This window comes from Gordionus sp. m RMFG-2023, chromosome 2 (assembly GCF_954871325.1).
Source record: "Gordionus sp. m RMFG-2023 chromosome 2, tfGorSpeb1-WG-v2, whole genome shotgun sequence".
In the NCBI taxonomy this organism is placed as follows: Eukaryota; Metazoa; Nematomorpha; class Gordioida; order Chordodea; family Parachordodidae; genus Gordionus; species Gordionus sp. m RMFG-2023.
The window spans coordinates 13,848,422-13,873,291 of record NC_088776.1 but is presented as its reverse complement, the minus strand read 5'-3'; the positions used below and the strand labels follow the sequence as shown (position 1 = coordinate 13,873,291).

At 26.5% G+C, this 24,870-nt stretch overlaps 2 protein-coding genes across 4 annotated transcripts; one reads left to right on the top strand and one right to left on the bottom strand.

Annotated features, from left to right (window-relative positions):
• Positions 1 to 2,643: 2,643 nt before the first annotated feature.
• On the bottom strand, positions 2,644 to 13,567 carry LOC135923749 (mRNA cap guanine-N7 methyltransferase-like). Of its 2 annotated transcripts, none has more exons than XM_065458671.1 (11): positions 13,452 to 13,567; positions 13,291 to 13,414; positions 13,126 to 13,245; positions 12,966 to 13,078; positions 12,122 to 12,315; positions 8,845 to 9,168; positions 5,626 to 5,737; positions 4,797 to 4,859; positions 4,703 to 4,738; positions 3,264 to 3,297; positions 2,644 to 2,787 (listed from the first exon to the last, which is right to left on the bottom strand). In XM_065458671.1, exons 1-11 carry the CDS (start codon positions 13,452 to 13,454, stop codon positions 2,720 to 2,722), a joined length of 1,191 nt encoding a protein of 396 aa, XP_065314743.1. In that variant the 5' UTR covers positions 13,455 to 13,567; the 3' UTR covers positions 2,644 to 2,719. The 2 variants fall into 2 exon arrangements, 1 of the variants encoding a protein (XP_065314743.1); XR_010571270.1 differs by having other exon boundaries at positions 2,653 to 2,787; positions 3,264 to 3,654.
• Positions 13,568 to 15,301: 1,734 nt separating this feature from the next.
• Positions 15,302 to 23,178, top strand: LOC135925287 (twinfilin-2-A-like). Of its 2 annotated transcripts, none has more exons than XM_065460529.1 (10): positions 15,302 to 15,398; positions 15,440 to 15,520; positions 15,563 to 15,615; positions 15,681 to 15,806; positions 15,850 to 15,945; positions 17,803 to 17,910; positions 18,918 to 19,043; positions 22,283 to 22,436; positions 22,681 to 22,805; positions 22,962 to 23,178. In XM_065460529.1, the coding sequence occupies exons 1-10, from the start codon at positions 15,374 to 15,376 to the stop codon at positions 23,103 to 23,105; spliced, it is 1,038 nt and encodes a 345-aa protein (XP_065316601.1). In that variant the 5' UTR covers positions 15,302 to 15,373; the 3' UTR covers positions 23,106 to 23,178. The 2 variants fall into 2 exon arrangements, with proteins under 2 accessions (XP_065316601.1, XP_065316600.1); XM_065460528.1 differs by lacking the exon at positions 17,803 to 17,910 and adding an exon at positions 17,250 to 17,600.
• The last annotated feature ends 1,692 nt before the right edge of the window (positions 23,179 to 24,870 follow it).

The window sequence follows — 24,870 nt, the reverse complement described above, 5'->3', positions numbered from 1 at the left end:
AATTTTTACCAATATATGCAATTGTCAGTAAGATACTTATGATTCTATTGTTAAAATTCAAATTTTGAAATGAGCTAAAAATAATTTATTGAATTGATATCTCATCTATATACATGTATAAATAATAAGTGATAACATAAACAAATTAAAATAATTCTACAAAATGAAAATATAGTTAAATTATAAATGTTTCGTTTTGTTTTAGCAATACATTTACAAAATATATATAATTAATTACCCTTATTTAAAAGTAATTATTTTTAACTTTTAAAAGGAAAATATGATAGGAGACAAAGGAAAGAGATATTAGGAAAATAATTTAATGATATTGATATACATTAAAAAATTTTACCTTAAAATTTTCTTTTATATATTGCTGTTTAATACAATTCTAGTCAAAAATAAATATTTTTACAAGATTATAACATAAACATAACTATAAATAATAATTGTTAGATTTTAAATATAAAACATTCTCTAAATTTTGTCCACTATAAAAAAATGCTTAAAGTAAAGTTATATCTAAATGCATCTATAATAGATAGTATCTAGATACTTTTGTAAAAGTTTATCAAGATAGAAACACCACATTTTTGTATCTAGATCTTTTAATAACTCTGAGAATCACAATAAGAGGAAAATATATCAATTAAAATATCTAAATAAAATAATTGTTAATTAAGAATTTTCATTTTTTAATAACCCTTTTCCATTTTCTTTGTGTAGAACTTTATCGAACGAAACTTCTTTTTTTTAAATTGATTTTTTCCTTTTTTGATCGAACTTTTTTCTCTTTCAATCACACCTTTTCTTAAGACTTTTGTACTTTTTTTTGATCGAGTTTTATTTCTAATTGAATGGAAAACTATGAATATTATAGTTTTTCTCATTTTTTTTATTAAAGTAGGGAGACGGGATGGTGTTATCCTGGGGCAACTATTTCATTATCAAATAATTTTAAAACTAATGTATCTTTCGAAATTTAAACCATCTATATTAATAAAATGCTCTAAAAATGTTTCGCAAAAATATGCTCATGAAAAGTGTTAATGAATTTAAATTTTAACAAATAAAAAGTAACTTTTTAATTTTTTGTTATATCTAGTCTAATCATGTATAAAAATATTGACAATATTTATAATAGTTTTATATCTTGAAATCAAATTTAAATTGAATTTGAAGATCTGGGGTAGGTTTTGGCGAGATGCGTATTAGCCCTTTAAACAATGGTTGATTTTTTATAAAAAATTCAACTTTAATAAGCAGAAGCCACGAGTTTGTTTATGGTCACGCATGACAATATGAAGATGGTTGACTTGTTTTTCATAAATTATATGACAAATTCTTCTGGGTGATATATACCAGATCTGCAGGCCTAGCCCTAAGTCCAGCGGCCGGGTCGTATTTTAATTTTTTTAAATATAAAATCGCCATTATTAGCAATAAATATTAAAAATAATATATTTTACAAAAATCCAGGCCGGACCTAAAAAATGTTTTTAAAAAAATATCCGGGTCGAACCAGGCTTAAAAATATAAAACTCGGGCCGTGCTAATGGCACCTCTGCAGATCTCTATAATATGGATGAACCTGATACATTTAACATATTTTATTTTACTTAAGATTAACATATTTGTATAAAAAATAAAGAACGCTATAACACGCAAGGCGAAGGCCAAAAAGGTAATCCTGGTGTTTTTTGTTTTTTTAAATTTTATATTAATAAAAAAACTAAGACTTTTTTTCTAATTTCTAAAAATTAATTGGTTAATCAGCTTCATCCATTTTTTATGGATAATATAACCCCAGTCTCCCCCTACTATTATTCCTGTCGTTGAGTAACAGTACATTTTGTTTTATTAATAAGTATCTAATCTTAAACCTCTGGGAAAAAATGCCGCTGATAAAAAATATACCAATTTTAACAATTTTTCCAAAAATATTTAATTTGCATTATTTAAGAAAATGACAGATCATTTTATTCAGAATACTTTGTGAGTGTGATTACCTGAGATTTTGTCTGATGACTCCTCAAATTGTGTGCCCATTTAGCATGTATGATAACCTATTATAATACTTTTATGAAACTTTGTTTTAGTATCGTATCAAATAAATATCAGAGAAAAATGCAGTGATTTTAAAAAGTCAATATCTTGTATAAACTATATTAATGAAAATATTCGATTCGTATTAATAAGAACATTTAATCGATTTAATTCGTCGAATATTCCATTCAAAAATTAAATTCTTTAAAAATATATTTAAAAATGAAAGGTTCATTACAATTTTAAAAAGTGATTTATACGTAGGAAAAAGCAAAAAATAAAAAGTTCCGCAAGGAAATGTTAAATAATTAAGAATATTAAATATTTATAAATAATTTCTAACATTTACAAATTATTTTAAATGATTTTGAATATTTAGAAATAACTTAAAACATTTATAAATTATTTCAAATAATTATACGAATAATTTCAAATAATAGATAGAAAATTATTCGACAGATAATATACTTTCCTTATTCGTATTCGATCCAAAAATCTTGTTACCCGTATTCGTATAATATGCATCGAATATCATTAAACTAAGAAATTATAAACCAGGAACGGTAAAATAAATCTTTGCAAATTATATATTATCTTTATAAAAATTTTATTTATTATTATCGAGTCGATGTATAATTAAAAAATATTTATGATATAATAATTCACTAGCTTTTCATACAATAGGTTTTTTCTTTAATGGTTTAGGTGGAATTTTTCTGAATGCAAACATCATGTAGCATCCTAGAATATATTTTTAAATAAAATTATTAAATGTTAATTTCTGTTTTTTTTTGACAAGTAAACCTAGATATTTTCAAAAATTTTAATTAATTTTTTTTAAAGAAAGTATACAAATTGTTTTTGGATTGGATAAATGGTATTTCTAAAATAAATAAACACGAGGGAAATTATTAAAACCATATTTAGTAATTTAATTTTTAGTATAAATAAACCAAATTATTAAATTAAAAAATAAATTAATTGTTTTTTGGATATTTATATTAAAAAAACAAAAATCTTAATCTCTAGATAAAAAAACTTTGGTTCTAAATGACCCTGTCTAAAGCAATAACCAATTTTCGCATTTGGTCAAATATATCAACGACAACCTTAACTTACAATCTATCTTTTTAATTTAATTTTCTCTTTTTTTTCCAAAACGGCCCACGAAGTTATATTAAAAATTGTAAAAAATAAGTAATTAATATATTGTTTACCGATAACTTGCCATTCTGATTTAGATATCGTGTGCTAAAATAATTTTATAATAAAAATGATTTCAGGTGATATGACTTATTTTTGTTTTGTTATAAGAAACCTAAGAGGCCCGACCTGGTTTAGCTCACTCAAACCGTGTCTTATTAGTTTTTAGAACCAGGGATCATAAGTAATAGGGGGGATGCTTGTTTTATGTATTCGCCCTGTGAAGAGCAAGCATGAGTTAGTCTCTGAAAATGATTATATTCCCTTAAAATATATATTATATAAAAATTAACCCACTAAAACAAATCTCATTAAGGCTATGTTGCAAATTATGCGATATATAATATATAACCTATATTCTTAATTACATTCATTTTCTCTCTTTATATACCACGAGTGATGGGGCTAATTTTAAATTTTTAAATAAAAATAATTTTAATATAAACATGTAGTGCAGCATTTTTTTTAACATTAAATGGTATTTTTATCAATTATATATCTGGGCACAATTTTCTATAGCAATTAGTGTTGTTAAACAACTTGATTTAGTCAATTTTAAATTAAAAATAATATTATGCAAGCCTCGAGATTTCGTTAATAGATGTCCAAACCATCTGTGAGCAAATTCTCCAGGCTTGCATAATATTTTTTTAAATATTTCGTCTTTAAAAATCGAACCGTTTAACAACACTAGCCATATAGAGTGGTTTATAATAGTTTGAATCAGATGCCAATATTTCTAATATCTCTTTTATAGTAGCAATTGCTTTGCTTTGGTAAAAAAATAATTTTTATTCACATGAATATACTTTTTTTTGAAGTAATCTAAATACAAGATAAGATATTTATGAAAATATCCCCCAAAAATACTAGATCCTTTGCTATCATCCGAAGTTGGGTCTATTCATTTAAATAGAGCCGGGCTAAGATTTTAAGGAAAATTTAGGCAGAACTTCAAAAAAGAGAAAATGGGGCTTTCGCTTCTTTTATTAAAATAAAATTATAACCGAACAAAACTTGGTTTTTTTTAAATCTAACTTTAAAAAAAATGCGTTTAATTAATATTTTCAATTAAAAATTTAGGGCTTGTCCTATAAAATCAAAATTCGAACTGGGCCTAAAAATATATTTATAAAACATTTTAGCCAGGTTCGGGCCGAAATAAAATTAAATAAGGGATCTGTGAAGAGATACAAAAAGTATTCGTATCATGTATTTAAAATAAAAAGTATTAGTGATACTACCCAACTCTACATAAAATTTAAGCCACATTAATTAACTAGTTGAGAATCACCTTATGGGGGTTAAAACTTCGCTTACAATATTACATAAAATTTACTTTGAAAACCTAAATCTACTAAACCATGGGCCAGAAAATAGATACTTAAGCTAATATCTCATTTATAGCCCAAACAAATAAAGAGTCCCGAATGATAATAAAATTTATAGTTACTAAATGAGGTATTTCGTCATTCCTTTTGGCTATTTTCTATATAATTTTTTTTTACAAATTAAATTACATGAATAAAAGTGGAAAAGGGTATTACCTCTAAAAGGAGTCTAACATGTCTAAATTCATCATCCTCACTCGTATCATATATGTTGAATTCCTAATTAAAATACATTTTTTAAACATGTTTTTGTATTTTGTAAAGACTTATTAAAGTTCCTTCATATAAAAAAAGGAGCTAAGGAAGCGCCCACACCTTTGATTTTAATTTTGGCTGAAATTTTTGTTAGGGCAAATGCAATATATATACAAAATAAAATTTTATTTTCGTCAATAATATATCACGGAGATAGAATTATAGTGCTTCACTCGACATTTTTACTATATAATATGTATGGAAAAATTATCAGTTAAATATTGGCATATTTTTAATCAGTTAAATTATTATTTCTATGCTGGGTGTTGGATCTGAAGTATCAAATGACGCTATATCTTCCTAAATAACCGCAGTTAGTAATGACGTTACTTGCCAGCAGCTTATAGTCGTGTGAAAGTTGTTTTTTTAAATATTATTATTGACAGGTATAGGAGACATTAATGTAAAAGAGGTTGACAAAATTATAAATCCGTAAAAAAAATTCAATTTCAAAATGAGCTTAGAAAATGGCTAGTTAAAAAGTTCATCGTTGCAAAAATTTTTATGCAATTAGTTTCGCCTGACTGTTTAAAAAAAAGACTACTCACAAACAAATTAACACTACAGACAGGTATATAGTATTTTAAAATATGCAAGTTTCAGATGAAAGCGGTTCTCCGGGTGGAGGTGAATTGAATAAAACCTCTAAATATATGACTTTCGATAAAAAATTATATAGATCATTATTTTAATTTTAAATTTGATTATTCTAAAAAAAATAAGACCAAACTTGGTATATCTTCATTCTTTCTGCCAAATCGAAGTTGATTTGGTGTTTGAAGTAAAATTCGTGAAAATTATAGCTCAAGACACACATCATGCTAAATTTGTCCTGAAGCAATCTATACATTTCAAAAAAAAAAGTTTAAAAAAATTTCTAGGTAGGAGCAAATATGATAATTTAATTTAAAGAGTGCCTGTAATATTTCAATTAGAGTTTAAAAAATAATCATTTTCCGCCAAAATATTTTTTTAAAAATTATTAACTTTATAAGCCCCTAAATGTAATATTTCTCGAATTATTATAGCGAGAATACGAAAAAATGGGATAGCGATAATAATATTACTATTCAAGGTGTGTGGGGTGGAGGGGGGGGGGGATTTTTTAAGACATCACCCGCAAGCTTAACTTGCCCGACATTTTTCCATTATTAACTTATCTATGACATAGAGTGAATTATAAGTTCACAAAAAATAAATTTAAAAAAAACCTATATAAATATCATAATGGTATATTTACAATATTAAAAACTATAATAATTATTAATAATAAGGCGAATCCAGATTGTTTATGATTTATGTTCATACATCAATTCAAGTTTAAAAAATCTTGTTTAATTAGCATTTTAATCCTATTCAAAAAATAAATATTCGCATATAAAAGCAAAAGTAAGCTAAATATATATTTCTAAAAATTAATTAAAAATAGTTTATTAGAGCCCTTGCAAGGCTGATCAGACAGGATCGGACCTTGATTTTTTAAATGTTAATTTGATCTGTGTTTAGAGATCGAAAATCAAGGGTTTCGGACCGAACTGCGAAACTGGAACAAACCGTTATAATTTTCTGAACCGTAATCCAATTAAAAAGAAAAACTTGGTATTGATTGATATGAAGATAAGTTTACATCGGTTCATAACGGCTTTTAAAAAAAATTAATTTAAAATTATTAACTTAAATTCAAAATTTTAATTTTCCTTGGGGGCCATTTAAATTCGTGATTTCCTAACAAATCAAAAAAATTTTATACACATCTTCATATCAATCAATACCAAGTTAATTGTTTTTACTATATGCTCAATTTAATAGATTTTAGGCAAATTACTATTTAATTAGATAAGAAATAATCTTAAAACAGTTATCACTCATAATAATACTTGCTTTTAATTTCGGGAAAATCATATAATTCCAATATTTTTCTAAATCTGTTTTTTTAAATCTTAAAATATTAAAAAATCTTACTATAATTCTTCAATTTAAATAAGTTAACTAACATTGCATTAAATTATTCTTATACTTTTATTTTATTTATTTATATTAAATGGTCTCACATTGAGTTAAAAAAATTGCAAGTTTTACATTTTAAAAGTTAAATTATATGATAAATTTTCTTAAAAATCCAAATTTATAAAAACCGAAATGAACCGAAAATAACCGTTATAAATTCTAAACCGTAACGAACCGATATGAATTTCTTCAAAAAAAACCGGAATGGAACAAAACCTTTATAAAATTCCAAACTAAAAAAAGGAAAGAACCGCTATACTATACGGTTTAAAACCCTGTCGACAATTATAAAATATTAATAACTTTTTTATATTTTCCTTTAGCAATTATAACTTCTTTCGCTTACGCTAAAATATCGTTCTTTTCAACAGTCCAGTGATAACAATGGGATAGGAAAATCGGGCTCAGATCGCCGAAAATAGAACTAGATCATCTGGATAAAAAATTTCCTAGGATCGAAAGGCATAAAAGTGAACGAAGGTAAGACTAAGGTGATGATTGGAGGCAAAGGATCAAAAAAGAAGGAAGAAACGGACACTTGAACTATGTGCTGTGCATAGGACAATTTACTAGCTATCAGAAATGGGTGTATAAAAGATGTAGTGGTGAGAACGGAAATTTAGTGAAAGCAAATATGACTCTTACCTGTAGAACATGTGTGAAAGGTGCTAATGATAATGTAGAAAAGGGTGGTTTAAATATCGGTAATGGAGCTCCTCTAGAAAAAGTGGTAAAGTTTTATTTGTCTGAACGTAGGTGAAAGTGTTGATTCTTGCAAGGGTAAGATATGCATGGAAGAAGTTTCGAGAGCGAGATATCTTCGATTCTGACATATAAAACATATCTCTGAAGCTGAAGGGAAAAGTTTATGTGAGCTGTGTGAGAAGCTGTATAGTCTTCAAAGGCAAAAGTGGATAATGAAAGCAGCGCATGAAGCTAAATTAGAAAAAATGGAGATAAGAATATTCGGAGGGTTGGGATATATATGAAAGAAAAACACGAATTGTGGTAAGGAATAGGTAAAACGATTGAGTCGTGATTAGAATAAATCGACTAAGGTGGTTTGAGCATGTTAAATGAAAGACGCAAGATGATTTTGTTAAGAAATGGACTTCATTGGAAGCAATGAAATCAAAGCAATGTGGAAGACCAACAAATCGTGGGTGAAAGTGATAAAGGACGGCATAGAATGGGTCTTACAAATAGCGGCGACTAGAACTGTAGGGGGTCACTATTAAAATTAGGAGTATCTGAATGGAGAAAAGAGATCAGAGAGGAAGCTGGCTTACCCGGGTAAACCTAAAAACCGCCAATAAACGATAAAAAAGATGAATATAACCATAAACAATGAAAATATCGGGTCGAGTTGTATTTTTTTAAATATCGGTCTGATCTGATTTTTAGATCCTAGAGGAATTTATTATCGCAGTCCTATTTGTATGTTATGTTTCCTAATGCATCCAAGACTGATGATTCATTCATTTAAATATGTACCAATACAAATCAGCTGGTGACATGCTATTTTTGTTTCCCCTATAAATTTAGTTTGGAAAACCAAACCAGATCTTGTGCTAAGATTAATTTTCATGAATGAACCGCCATTCGAGGTAAATATTATATGTCATTGGATATAACTGTCCTAACTTGACTACCGTTTTCCAATTTTTAAAAAAAAATAAACTCCATGTCTCATCTTATTCGCTCGCCAGTTTGGGCAATTTACTAGTAAATTTTAAAAAATAAGTATTAAGTTTAGAAATAGCATTAAATAAAAAAAACAAGTAGGAAAACATGTGATTTGGTCATTTTAATTATATATTTTTTGAAATGCGGTGTCATAGAAAACTTTAAAAAAACATTTAAATTAAAAATCAAAACACCACTAAAAATTCTAATTATGTATTTTTTTAAATTTGTAATAATTTAAAACCAAAAAAAAAACCTTTTTAAAAATGGGAAGTAAGCCAGAAATTCGGTACAATCAACTCTCTCATCCAAATAAAAAGAGAGATTAGCCCCAACCAGTGGAGGAACGATTACTTCTTGAAAGGATTTCTTGTCTCCATTATTAGCTATTTTGGGGGAAGGGTTATTGATGGAATTTAAAGATGTTTGATCAAAATTATTGATGTTGGAATGGCAATTTTTGTATTGAGCGAAAGTTGGGTGATCGAACGTAATGCAGCATATGTCATTTTTGAATTGATAACAAGATTTTGGGCTATTAATAGCAACATTTTGAACTGGTAACTCTTTGAGCAACTTCCTATCAGTTAAAAAATATATTTTGAAAATTTATTTAAGATTATAAATATACTATATATATGCCAATATATAAAAAAGAAATTCCTTTAACTGTTTGTGACAGATAATTCCTATACTATATAAAAAAGACTTTTAAATATTAATTTTACTCGATGTATATGAGAATTACAACGACCATTTATAATCTAAAAGGTTAATCATAAAAAAAGTTTTATAAAAATTAGCTTCAATACATTGTATAAAGTATCGCAACTCAAAATATATCTACATTTAAACTTAAATCAATCACTATCATCGAAATTTTAAATTATTTTAAAAATTTGATTTATAATGCATTCATAATTAAATAAAATAAAAAAATAATGATTTTAAAATTAATTATAAATATATTTTAAGATTTTTATGTGTATTTATTATATAAAATTGAAAATACGCTACTTGGCTACTTTTTAGATTAGTAACGCACTACTAATATCGCTATTTTTTTCTAAAGTAGACTGCTATAGTAGCGCGCTATTTAACAGCACTGATATACAACTATTTAAAGATAATTTTATATACACATTCTTATTTTGTATAAGTTTATGTATACATAAATTTTACTCATGATTTTGATGAATATATACTATTAGAATAATTTACCATAATCTAACTTCTTACTAAACTAGAATATAACAAATGGTGGAATGTCTTTTTAAATTATAAACTTGATAAATTGGGCAACTGTTTAAGTTGGGATATCTTAGTCCAAGCGGTGCCCAAATCGAGGTTAAACTGTTCGATTTTTTTTAGCATATGAATATGAATTAATTATTTATTTATATAATATTTTAAAAATAATTTCACAAACATAGAATATCTATGCAAATTTAAATAAAAAGAAAAACCTGTCAAATTTGGGCGGCATTGGGACCAAAATTTGTCCAAAATTAGACAGTTTCTCAATTTATCAAGATTTTACTTTCCTAGAAAAACAAATTAAGAATAAGTATAAAAATTAATTTATGAAATAAAATAAAAATGGTATCTTTGTTTGTTTATTTGGTACAATATGTTATATTTGCATTATGTTTGATAATGTCTCCTTTGAATTTAAGAATAGTGTAATAGTTCCTATAGAAATATTTAAATCTTTAGCACTTTATTTGAGTTTAATGATTTATTTTATTTGACGTGAATAGTTTTAAAATATAAATTTTATAATATAAATGAATGAATGCAACAAATACCCACTTAATAGAGGTCTTACGCAAATGGATAAAATTAAAAATCGCTACCCAATATATCTAGGCATTTTCTAAGGAATATGATTTGGACTCAAAATTAAATAAGAATTAAAAATTTTTATAAATCTTTAATTTCTTTGGGCTCTTTTTGTTTGAAAAGATTTCACTAGCCCTCGATAATTTCTTTTCCATATTTTTATATATGGATCTAGAATCCACTCTGATATCCAAGATACATTTATATTTTTGAAAATTAAATTTGACAAGTTATTTACTCTACTCGCTTCGACTATCTGCCATGATAAAATTCATAAGATGAAAGCCCCTTTCATACTCGGCAGTACTGCCGAATAAGGTATCTACAGAGTAGGGAATTTAGAAAAAATTTTCATTTAGGAAATATTGGTTAGAGCAATCTTTTCATATTCATTTAATTTGAGTATTTGTGCCAATTTTTTTTATTCTTTTCCCGCCATCAAGTTCTAACAAATGTATCAGAAAGAATTTCTAAAATAAATAAAAAATCATTTTACTCTCGGTTTTCAGGGATAACTGCAGTAATGATTTCTACTGATATTATAAATTAGTCTATTTTTAATCTTACCAGTTTTGGAATTTTTTTTAATGGTATATTTTTCAAATAAGTTTAATTTCAGAATTGCGACATCTGTAAATATTCACCTATACAATAAGTAAATGTTATTGCCAACATGTTCTTAATAATTTAATTTTTAAATATTCGTCAACCAATAAAAAAATGATTTATAGACAAAAAGACACAAACCTGATAAAATATATCCTAATTTATTACTTATTTTAAAGCAGATTGATTAATCCTACCAATAACCTACCTCTTTGAAAATTTCAAATTCCTATTTAAACATTTATGAGATTTTGTTTAAATTGGACAATTTCTTACCTGTAGGGTTATTAAATCGGCTCAATCCTAACAGTTGAAAAAATTTGCTAAGACTTGAAGGAAATAGCATATTTTTTTTCAAGATATTTTAAGTTTAAGGCCTCCCCCCCCTTAGAATTAATGCAATTACTGAAAATTTTTTCTAATATCCATAAAAATTGTTAAAATGAGAGAAATCAAAATTTCATTTTAGTTGATATTAAAAAATAAAGCAAAAATAATAAAAAATAAAACTTTTTGCTTCTCTATCTTCTAAGAACATTTTTTTTTAAAAAATCAATTTATGATTATATTAAAATTATAATTTTTATATCAATATAATAAAAAAAAGGGATTCAAATTTAATTTTTTGAAAAAATAGTAAAATTATTTGGCAGCAGTGCGTAACACATGAACAAAATTTGGAAAGGAGGCTAAAAATAAAATAAAAATTAGCGAGGTTGACTTAGCTCCCCATAGCCCCTCCCCTTGCAATACATCCTTGATAATACTTATTGAGAATTGAAGGCTTAATATCAAAATATAATAAATAGCTATAGAGGAAGGAGACATAAAAACGAACAGTTTAAAAGGGTGAGTTGATATTTTGTATAAGGAATTGTGAAATATTTAAATTTTATGTAAGATTATCTTTCAACATTGTGAAAGGATGTTTTTACTCATGAAAAGCAAAATGCTTAACCCTGAAGTCATAGTTAGTGTGAATTCCTGGAGAAGTATATAAAATATGATGTATTTTATTATTCGTCATGAATTTACTTGAACTATGAATTCAGGGTAAAATAACAAATATTGATTAGATTTATTACATCAATTTGAAGGCATCTGTCATGGAACCAAGAAAAAATCCATAGTCAGATAAATTTTGTGTAGCATTCAATAGCATCTGTTTTAAACGAGGGAGCGATTGGAAAGCATAATGTAACGCAAATTGACAGCTAACTATATTGAATTGAATATTAACATCTATACCTTGCTGGAAAAATTTCTCTTTCAGATTAACCTTTAATATATTTTTTTAAACATAAAATTTAAGAAAAAGTACAAAATATTGGTAAATTTTAGAATTAGTGTTTCCAATTGTTTAGTCAACTTTAACAAAGATGATATAAGGTAACTACTAAAAAATTAATATTATATTTAAAAAAATTAAGGGGTGTTTGGGAAGCCCACCAAATTTTTTTACCCCCATGGATAAATTCATGCCATTGAGCTTAATCTTAAATATTTGTAGTTGCACCAAAATAAATAACTATATAATATTGGGGAGTGTTTAAATTAAAAACTCTATACTTTATGGATTATCACTATCAATAACCATGATTAATCAATAGTATGCCAATAATAATTTTTATTTCAAGCCCAAGTCTGGACTAATATTCTTATTTTAGGGCTAAATTAACAAATAAAAATATGGAAAGTCTAATAAATCCATGATAATATTAAGGAGTGTTTAAATTAAAACTCAATACTTTATTGATTATCACTACAGAATTAATCAATAAGTATAATACATTTCTGTCAATAATATTTTTTATTACAAGCCCAAGTCTGGTCTAATATTTTTAATTGAAGGCTAAATTAACAAATCCCAAAACCAAGAAAATCTTTAGCCAGCCTGCAAAAAATAGCAATATTCATATATTGTATTACTTCACAGCAATCAGCATGGATAAAATATGCTTTATATGTTTTTTTATTTTGTTGTTTTTTTAAATAAGCATCATATCGTTTCTCGCATTGTTCAATACTTTGTTTGGCAATATCTTATATATGTTATTATAAAAATTGAAAAAGAATTTTTTATAATAACCCACAAATACAACTATTTCAGGGTTAACATAATGCCATTTATTAATATCACCACCTTTCCCACAACACAAATCAAGCACCTTAAGTTCACCATTCTGGTGCAATATGTTAACATATTTATCTTCAAAATTTGATAAACCAATATATCGATATTTGATTTATATACTTATTAATTCTTGTTTTAAATAATTATTAAAATTTCTTAAAAACAATATTTTGCTATCCTTTCTTTGTTTAATATTCTGTTCATTTAAATTTGAATAATGAGAAGAAATATCATTTTCATATGCCTAAAAACATTGTATAAAATTATATATGTGTATTTACCATAATTTATAAATTAATTCTGTATTAAACAACAAAACTTTTATCACGAAGCATTTTTAGCGAAATATTTGTCGCGAATGTCGTTCATCGTTACATTCATAGTTAGCGCGAACGCGGATTCACTGCGAAAAATACAAAGTAGGGTAGGTTTCATGTCACATTCATAATTATAGTTCGCTTGTCTATATTTTGTCATTAGACAATAATCCAATTGTATGGAATTTCTCACCTTGAATTCTTAATGAAGTATCGCGAATAGCCGCGATGCAATTTTTATTCATAGTGCAAAGTGATTTTATTAATTTATAAAATAGTATCTGTCAAATTATTATTTTTATTCAAAATAATCATGAAGAGGAGTAATATACAATCTCGATAATAGTTAAAGAAAAGAGGATGAATTTTACAACACCTTTCTCTAGCTCTTAATAAAAGGCAAAATTTTTTAATTATATAAGAATGACCAAAGTATTTATTTAATCTATTTTATCTTTGATTCAATTTTATATAGGAAACTTTTTATTACAACTAAAACATGTAAAAAACAGTTTTATACATAACAGCCACAAATTTTATTAAATATCCTATAACCATTGAAGAAAAATTTATAAAGTACTTTATAATTTAAATCAATTTTTTTCATAGGTATTTAGCCACTGGCTTTAACTATATTGCCTATTGCTTCAAATAGGGAAACAATCCAAAAAATTATTAGAATCAAATGCTTATATGGCAAACTATAGCATGCACTAATATGCCACATCATAGACCTATAGAGGTACCATTTGTACAACCCGGCGGATTTTTTATTTAAATTTTCGGTCCAGCCCGGTTTTTTTTCTAAAAAATTTTTCTGACCCCCAGGGTTTTTTTTATAAAAAATTCAGGCCCGGCCTGGATTTTTTTCAAATATATTTTATTTATTTTTGATCTTTAGCTAATAATGGCGATTTTAAATAGTAGGTTTTAAAATATACTGCCCGGCCCGGATTTTTTTTTTAAAAAATGAAATTTTTCCATGTACTCACTAAGCCATTTGTGCCGTCATGTTATCGGTACATATTTATTATTTATTTATTTTATTTGCAAATGAATTTTTTTTATCAAGCCTCATTTATACAACGTATTATGTTCTCCTATATATCAACATATGATGCTATTGTAGCTTAGCGTGCTACTTTAAAAACTATGTTAAAATGGTTTTTAATTACATAAACAAATAATTAGCATTTAGAATATAACTTTGATATATATAATGTTAATACTTTTGATACTATTTTCTTTAAATTTTTTTTTAAAATAAAATAAAATATAAATGTCAGTGGGCCTCTCAAACGAAAACGCCATACGCCCTGTTGGCATATCTCTCATTCCCTGGACCAATGGTCTTCCCCGTCGATTTTGTCGATAAGTCCAACCTCTCATTTTCTGCCATCGAAAAGACCGAAATCCTAATAAAACAAATATGCTTGCCTCACTAATACCGTGTTTATCCCAATCGTTATCAATACCCTAGGCATGTTCGAAAGTGATGCTTTCATTTTCATCAGAACTATAGGAAAAAATGAGGCAGATCTCAGGGGACCCTAATGAAGTTTTACCTTCGTCTGCCGGTTCAATTTTTTAAGCATTCACTCTTCTCTAGGGTGATTTGTACCCTTTTTTAACATTTTATAATTTCTTTTTATGCCATTTCTCTTTTACACATACATATTTTTTAATTCATTTTTTATATATTATTAGTTTTTTTATATATTTTTTTTTAATTATAATTCGTAAATGAAAAATTTATGAAAATTTGTTACTTAAATAAAACTATATGATAAAAAAAAAATGTTAGGGTATAAAGTATAAAACATATGTTTCTTACTTTATAGGAAAATATTTTATACGAAAGTATGTTTCACCAACCTTTTTGACCGATGTCTCATCAAACGGGAATTAAATGTTATTATTTAATATAAAAACGTATTATATATTCAATATAGGCAGTAGTGACCTTTTAAAATTTTTAGCTACATCAAAAACCTCATCGAAAATCAGGGCTGTGAAAATTTCAATAGACTCTGGTAAACTTATATTTTTGATAGAAAATTCTAACCTCATTACAGAAAAACTAATTTTGGATAAAGTAGAAAATGCAAAGCAAAGTTGGATGCAAGATATCCTTTTTTTAATTATGACATAATATTTTTTTAATCTAACATTTTTCTTAACTATTATTCACATTATGATAGAATAATATCCAAATTTATAGAAGATAAACAACCATGTTACATATTCTATCGCCTAGATAACATAGGAGATTCCTCCTATAATTGGTTGTTTATAACCTGGTCGCCAGATGATGCACCTGTAAATTACTATATATATATTTAGATATTATTCCTATCTAAAGATAAAACAAAAAATGATATATGCTTCTACAAAAGCAACACTTAAAAAAGAATTTGGACTTTCATTAATATCAAATGAGTTATTTTCCACATCAAAAGTAATATATATATTTTTTATTTTAAATCATTAAATGATTTACTCTAGTTAGATATATAAATATTATATCTTTGTTAGAGGTTCATGCAGGTAGTGGGCATGGCCAAAATATTTTTGGGCATAGTTGGACTGGAAAAATTATCCAGAATATTTTTATAAGTCAAAGTTTTGTAATATTTATAAACCTAATCATTAGGCTAATTTATATCATTTTCCTATAAAAATTAATATTGGTTGACTCTACAAATTTACAAAATATATATTATGGGCCAGACAAATATAACTATGAGTCAAGCATATAACCTGATAAAAAAAAATTCCATGGACTACACCAACCTCTTATCTCTATTGATCATTTTTGCTGTTATTGCACATATATGTCTTATATCAAGGTCATACTAAGCCTTTTCCTGGACTGGGGTGAAAATAAATTTGGGAAACCCTTTAAAACTCAGAATACAAATTAAAAGATTTATGTAATATTATGGCCATATACACAGGGGTAGATCTGCTGTGGACTGGGACACTAAAATTAGACTCTTTTAAGAGATGTTAAATTTTGATTTTATATGCATTAAAAAGTGAATTTTCTTTAGAAAAATAATGCTGTCTTGATTATACCACTGTTTAAAGACGTTAAAGATTTTAGCCAAAAAATATTACCCAAGGTAAGATTTTGTTCATAGGTGGTGTTGAACATCTATCACCCCTCCCTAAAAAGGTATAAATATTACAAAAATTATGCCTGATATTGACTAGGGATAAAAAAAATTTATAAACCATATTTTCAAGAAAAAAACAAGGGGTGATTCTTCCCTCATAATTGTGTTACTGGGCATAACTATTGAACCTATGTTTTGCAAAACTTATTTTAGCAATTATAAGTGTACCTCTGAAAATTACTGAAAAAATTGCAAGAGAAAACAGATTGATTGGAAAATTATTACACAAACCTGGAGATTTTGCTCATAGATGGCACTTTGTACATTTATTAACGAAATCTCTAGGCTTAGGAAATAAAATTAAATGTATAGATTGTCTTCCCATATCTCAGCCCATGTTAAATATTGAAGGCTTATTTTATTTCAAAGTTATGATATTACTTTTGCTATAAAAAAATTAGGAAAATATCTGAAGGGGTCTAGGTGTAAGGTTATTTGGCATGGAATTTGCTATAAAATATTTGATGGTTCAGTCACTATGTATATAATTACTTTTAGTTAAAAATTTAATAAATTATTTTTTTTTAATTTAACTTAAATCCTTATCTTACATAAAATGTAATTAAATAACAATGCATCCCAGCTTGAAGTTTTATTAAAGCAGGCCAAAGCTACAGTATTAGAGAATATGGATATGATATTAAAATGTGATCCACAAACCAATCATACAAAAATTCACCATTGTCCTAACAATAGCATTTACATTCCAAAACATATGAATTCTCAAAACCATTTAAATCATTCCAATGGCAAAACGAATTATAATGGTAGTGGGGATATAACCCTTATTTCAAATGATGCTCACAAAAGATTATCTACTTTAAATTTTAGCAATCATACGCTCCATCCTAATAACACCAAAATAAGTGCTCAATATTCACCACCTATATCAACAAATACAACCTATTGGCCTCAAAAATTAAATGGAGAACAAGTTGGTTTTATGTCAAAAAACTTTTTTTTAAATTAATTCCAAAACTACTTTATTCTCCTAATTTTCCCCTTTACTAATCTAAATCACGTGATGTATCATCTCATTTTGTGTCATTACTAATTTTGAAAATCGCGTTTTTTAAATCAGTTTTATTAGCTCTCTACAATTGATTTTTTTTTAAAAAATAAAAAAATTTGAATAGGATGAAACTACTTTAAAATATTACCAGAATATGGTTAAGGATAAAAAGTATGGCGAAAAGCCTCTCACCAGAATTGAAGAAGAAATGCAAAATTTTAAAAATTCTGAGGTTGATTATTTTCAAATTAATTTTGGGTGGAAAAATAAGAATAATTTGCAAGTAAAAAAAAGTCACTAATCGAATGTTCTAACTATCACCTTAGACATGTTTTTTTACTGTTGGATAGGACATCTTAGTCTTAGAAATTGGTTTTTTCTAAAATCTTGCTGTTAATATCTTTTTTTTCAAGCATGTCTAAGGTTGCTTTTTTTTAAAAATAAATATTGACAACAAACAAAAGGATTGATAGATGCATCTTTAAATTATTTTTTTAGGCCGTTCCTTGAATGTGTGGCGTGATTTCAATGTTTTCATTTAATTCTATTCTTATTGTTATTTTAAGGTTTTTTCTTTTCTACTTACATTTATACTCTCTCTGCATGTTAATAAATATAAATTGCATTTTACTCCATGTTAAAAAAAATGCACCGTTGACTTTCATTATTAAACCAATAGCAAAAATATTAATTAACCCTTGAAATTGTTTTTAACCTACATTTAGTGTTGTTAAATGGCTCACTTTTAGCTTATTTTTTAAAACGGCTAACTTAATATTTTAACCAGAAAAATATTGCATACTAAAGATTTCTCTAATAAATATCCAAATCTTTTTGCCATCATTTGAGCAAAATCTTATAGCTTGCGTAATATTTTTTTGGGTAAAATATTGAGTTAGCCATTTAACTGCTTAAAATCGAGTTTTTTAATAACATTAATCGGTGATAATGAAAAAGTGGTGCAACTCTGATTAGAACTGTATGCGAGATCTTCAGATTAACAACCTATACGGTGAATAACTACAGAACCGTTCTAATCAGTGTTTGTTTTAGATTTTACCTTATCTTAGAGCAGCAAAATTTTTAAAATATATAACCAATTTTTGTGCCTTATTTTCACTTATAAATAATACCATTTTTCTACCTTTTAAAATAATACTAACAATCGTCTTGCTAATTACTCTAATTAGTTATTATAACCCGTACGTTTACCTTCATATTTTAAAATAATAAAATAAGAATCAAGTGCTACCCGGGATTGACACTAAGCAAAAATCTATGCACGGAATATCTTTCCCCTTTACCAACGACCTCAAAATTAGTCTTAACGAGTTCAAATCCGGAGCTATGAATTATATTCGAATGGTAATAACCATATTTATGAATTTTCTAATAATAAAATTGGAAATTTAACACATTTATGTTGACCAGAATCGCATTGTTTACTCAATTTTGCGAAAAGTAAATTTTCAAATTTTGTTATAAAAATTATTATTTTTTGTTATTTATATAAAATTAGGTTATTATACCGCTTTTTTATAATAGTAGTGTAATAGTAAACCCGTAGTACATAAATATATAGCTTGAATTGTTGAAAAAAAAATCAACTGGAAGTTGTAGTATTATCATACTACTTTATATATTAATTGTTATTTATTTATTTTATATATATTTATCTTTGTGACATTGATGCGGCTACAAGTTAATATAATGAAAAATTTATATATATTTAAATTATTTTTTTGCTTTAAAAAAACAAATAATTTTTTCATCCAATAAATTAGTGAGCTAATCCATACTTGATGGAGGATAGTAATGATTAATTTAGTTTCAGCTTATGGATCTCTTTCAATGGCCTTAAAAATTGATGTAAAATAAGTTGTCAAAGCAGATTGATATTCCGCTGTTTATGAATAAATATTAGTTGGTAATACTAATTCTAATCTATCATATGAAGAATAACATCTTTGATTATTTTTCTCATGTATCCAACTGATCAGATCTCTTATATCGTTCAGTCAAATCAGGATCACATCTTTTTTTAGCTTTTGCTAAGAATACATTTGTGGTATCTTTTAACATAATTAATATCCGATTATCCTTCTTTTCTTTATACCATGCACCCAATGATGACTCTCTACAAGGCGGAATCATTAAATTTTGATGAAGCATATCAAAATTTTCTTCACATTGTTTAGATCCTAATTTACTTTTAAGTACATGAGCCTGTTGTAATGATAATCCTTTAATAACATTTACCATCACTCTGGTTCCTAATTTGGGTAATGTAGAGAATAATAGTGAATGGTTGAATTTCTTCACTGCCTTGAATATGTGCTATTACTGATGCTTTTGTATAGTTTCCAAATTCAGATCTTTGAGCCTCTGTTTTGAAACAAGCTTCATGATATAAAATCCCTAAATAGCATACTCAAGGTGCAGTAGCTACCCTAAATCAGGAAGTCTTTGTAAACCTATGTAAGGACAATTTAGTAGATCATCTTCTAATGAAGATACATGTTCAAATTCTATATTCCATATAGACCTAATCCTTTTTTGTGACCAGCAGCTACATTCACTACTATTGCAATAATTCTCATAGAAGTTCCATGATGTTCTTGATAGATTAAACATGCTTGTTCATATAATTGTAGTGTCCAAGCATTCATCTTCCTAGTAGTAGCCAATTCAATGAGAGTTAATGAATCAATGTCTTTAATTGGATTGTATTTTAATTTTTTATCAACAGCTACCATGCCTAACTTGACCAATCTCATCTAGCATGTTGGCCCGATACTCAATATGCAATAATAGCTTCTAATAACAAAGTTTCAGATAAAGGAGGATGAGTAGTGCGTGTAATTGGAGTACGCCGAAAAATTTATTTAGATGTATTTTAGACCCTATTATACCCAGCTAATAATCCAACAGCCATAGTAACCTGGATTTGACTTCTAATTACTTCAGTAGAGAAACTTTCTGGTTAAAACGAAACTCTTATATTTTTAGAGTAATTATTTGCCAAAAAATCTTATAGAAAAAATATCTAATTATAAGTCAATTTTAAATATCTTACAATCTTTTTTTATTATATAAATATCTAATATTTGATTTATTTAAAGATCTTTTTCTAATATTACAACTTGATATAATAATTATAGTACACTATTATTGCTACACAAGAATTTATGGAATATTGTATAAATGATGTATTAGAAACACAAGGTTTTGATCATGTAACTGTCACCCATCCACTTTAGATGATATACGTATTTATCGTTATTTTTTAAATAAAGATCGAATTGTGATTATTACCAAGAAGCAACTGGTGCAGAAATTATTTTATGTCTTATTGAGGGAACATTTATTAATCCTATTAAACCAGCAGAAATCATTATCTTAACAGGATTATTTGATTTAATTCATAAAGATGATCCTACTTTAACCATAAAAAGCTTGACTTCTTATATAATAAGAATTGGTGATCCTGTCTATTTTTAATATATTCATCGCTGGATGAATGTAAATTATTCTATAGTATGGGCAAATCCTATAGAAACATTTAATGAAAATGTATACATTGATCCTTGTAATCCAGAAATTGCACGCTTTTTTCAAACTCCTATATATTATTTAGTAGGAACTCTAGAAGAACTAGTACGAATGATTGCAACAAAAACAGTTCCTACTATTTCAAAATTTATTTCTATCATTAATGGATTATTTTCCAATACCTATGAAAAATTTCGTTATGATTATGTTCTTGCTCCAACTAGGCATTTTTCTACATATTTTGGAGTTCCGCTTCAACCAGATAGTTTCTCTAATGAAATTGTAATTAGAAGTCACTAAGGCGTCTATATGCTAAAAATTAATCAAAATCTAATCGCCTAAAGGTATATTTCAGATATATTAAGAATAAATGAATATGAGGCCCTTAAAAGATGTAAAATTTTAGATAGCCAAAGCGACATCCTTGTTAAGTATAAAGATTAGTTGGCAGGAATATTACGCAATATGGCTTTCAATTTGGTTGAGCAAAATGTTGTTTTCTCTAGACGTGCTATTATTGGGATAACACTATTTAACGGGGATCTTAAAGGGTATGACTTCCGATCAATACCTGATTGGGACCTGTTTAAAAACAACTAATTTCTGTTTTATCCAAATTTAAAGCAAGAACTATCGCCTTGGATTCAATTAAGAAATTAATGGCCTCCAAAACATTAGCACCAGGACTTAGTTCAAGATTGAATTTGGACTTCATATTAGAAACGATGTCATAAATACCTAGGCAAGGGGATCCTATTGTTGAATATACTCCTCAGAATTTAAAACCTTATCCACCAAAACTAAGAAGGAATTCTGACCATAATAGAAATTTATATAGTGGACATAGTCAAGAAATTTTTCAAAAAATTTCTAGAAGGCATGTCTATACAAATTATTTTTAAAATCAACTTTGCATAAAAAATGAATTGGGAGGATAAATTTCAATATAAATTCAAAGGGATTGGGCAACAGCCTCGTTACCCCCTTTGACCCCAAAGTCAAATTGGTAATTATCAAGGTAATTTAAATAATTCATTTATTTATGCAAATAGAAAATAGATATCGACAGGGAAGAAGTAGCTTTTGATCATGCTTCCAAAAATGCCGACGTACATTCTCTACCTAAGCTTATCCCCATATCCAGCCCTAAGTATCATTTATTTCGATACAAACACGTTTTCGAAAATCAAAATCTTCAAGACATAAGTTTAATTTTGAAAATTATAATTTTTATCATTTTAGAATTTACTCTTTGCGACTTGTTATCATATAATGTTCGAGCTAAAATAAGCTTATCAAATTAGCAAACATTTGAAGAACTTTCTGGTCACTCTACTCAGTTTAAATTTTTTTAGTTAAATTAAAATTGTCATTAGATATTGTTATTAATAATACAAGTAATCAATCATATTTTTTGCTAATAATTTTAAAAAATCTTATTCAATTTAAGTTTTCATATATTCGATGCCGGGGCAGAGCAGTTGCTCAATCAAAGAGAAAATGTTATACTCGTCATGTAAACACAAAGTAATCGAAAATTTGAAATACATAACTGGCCTTGAAATATCGAAAACGGTAAAATGTTATATAAATCATATATATTTATTTTAAGTTAGTTAATTACTCGGAGTTTTCTATAGAATAATTAATGCTACAATGTTTTCCTCTCTCACCGTTCATTAATAATATATATTATATTTTTAAAAAAATTAAATATGAAAAAATGGTTAGTTTGAAATCGAAGCGGGAAATGAATTAACTTCCGAATACATTGACTCAGAGCTGCATCCCAAGGCTGTGGAAACGAAGGAAAAATTCTCTAAACCAAAAGGACCATCTTCTAGGGGTCCCCGCAGAATTATAAAAAATATTTGAAAACGAAACAAAAAACATTTTATATATTTCAAAAAAGGACTATTTTGAGCATATTCAAAAACCAAAGCTGATACACATTTTAAAATTATGGTGAGGATGTATAATATAGACATGTCATTATTTTATAATATGGCTCTTTATACATGCACAATTTATTATATTTTTAAAAAAAATTAGAATTAAAGATAACATTAACAGAGCTGAATAATGCATTATTTTTGACGTTATTTTATTAATTTTTATATTTATAAAAAAAAATATTAAACTATTTTTATATAATATTTAAATTGAACACAAATTGTGAATTATTTTTTTACATCAATTTTTTACATTTATTATTTAAAAATTATATAAAGTATCGGAATGTTCTTGACTTATAATATTTTGATAAATTTTTATATTTGATGTAAATTATCAATACCACTCAAAAAGTTTTACTTATTTATATATTGTTAATTAGCAGTTTTGATAATAAATTGAATTGTCATTATTCAATGGTAAAAATAAAAATGTTATAAGGATTTTATTTTCTATATTGAGATGTAGCTGTCTTTGATTAAAATACCTTGCATGCCAAAATAGTTTTAAGGTTTAGGCGAATATATATTATAAGGTATTTGCATCGCCCAAGGTTGTAATTTCTTTCAGCCTAGCACTGATTTAGAAAATCTTAATTAAAAACTAGTATCAACAGATTTATAATATATAAAATTTTAATAAAATCGCCTATCCCATAAATATTTTAAAAAAATCAATTAAATCGTTTTTACATTTAAATCGCGATTTAAAACAAACACTAAAGAGAAGTTACAGATTTAAATTAAAAAACATCTTACATCATAACTTTTTTTAACCTTAGTATAATATTTCTTTATAAGTAAAATGTTAATGCTTCAGAATTTGTGGTAAGGAAATTATTGAAAAATATATGACATGTCAATAGCTAATTTGATATTTTGTCAAATAAAATGCTGACTGTCAATAAAAATTCGTAGATATGTACAAACATCGTTTAGGTAGATTAGTTTTCTTTTAATACCAATATCGGGTATATGAAAAGTTGCAATGCACTATCAAAGTTAGGTATACAAAATCGATTTTAATTTTAGCATCTAGATTTTGAAAGATATGATAATTTTCTTGTAAAATTTAAAAAACAAATAGAATATTTTATTTGTATTATTCTTATTATAATTATAAATTTATATTTATGTAAAATAAATTTTTAAAAACTCATTTTCTGTTATTTTTACTAAATTTTATGTCCCTAATATTTTGGAATGCAAACCCTGAATTCGAACAGCTCCGAAGAACCTTTTTTAGAATGAGAGTTCACAGCCTTGAATAACAAACTAATTATTTTTTTTAGAATATTGAATAATTTCTCGCTACATTGAGATTAGAATTATACAATTATGTCAAAAATCAAGACAATGAAATACAAAATAAATAAAATATTTTCTTTATCTATTAGTATTTTTCGGTTAATGATGCTTACTACCAAGTGAATGTATGGAAATATTCTAAATACCAACCTAATTTGCTAAATACCGACCAAAATTTATTAAAATGTAATAAGACCCTTATTATTTAATATATTAATACGGAATCACTTGGTCGAGTCCGGCCTCCTATATATTATCCCCCCAAGGATGGAACCACCAAGTTAGACTAAGAAAAAAACATGACCATTCCCGGGATTCGAACACGGGACCATGGGATAAGTAAGCCAAGCTCTTGCCTACTAGGCCATAGAGGCTTTCCA

Bases quoted from the DNA above. Each gene is read 5' to 3' on its own strand.
- LOC135923749 (XM_065458671.1), bottom strand. The intron at 5,738-8,844 runs GTTTTTTTTTTG...TGAAATGTATAG, and splicing joins TACTTCCCATTTTTAAAAAG to ATTGCTTCAGGACAAATTTA. The intron at 4,860-5,625 runs GTTTGGTCTTAT...TATTTTAATTAG, and splicing joins AAAGAATGAAGATATACCAA to GAATTCAACATATATGATAC.
- LOC135925287 (XM_065460528.1), top strand. From the start codon at position 15,374: ATGTCTCATCAAACGGGAATTAAAT. The intron at 15,616-15,680 runs ATCCTTTTTTTA...TATTATTCACAT, and splicing joins AGCAAAGTTGGATGCAAGAT to TATGATAGAATAATATCCAA. The intron at 19,044-22,282 runs GTAATAACCATA...TTATGCAAATAG, and splicing joins CTATGAATTATATTCGAATG to AAAATAGATATCGACAGGGA.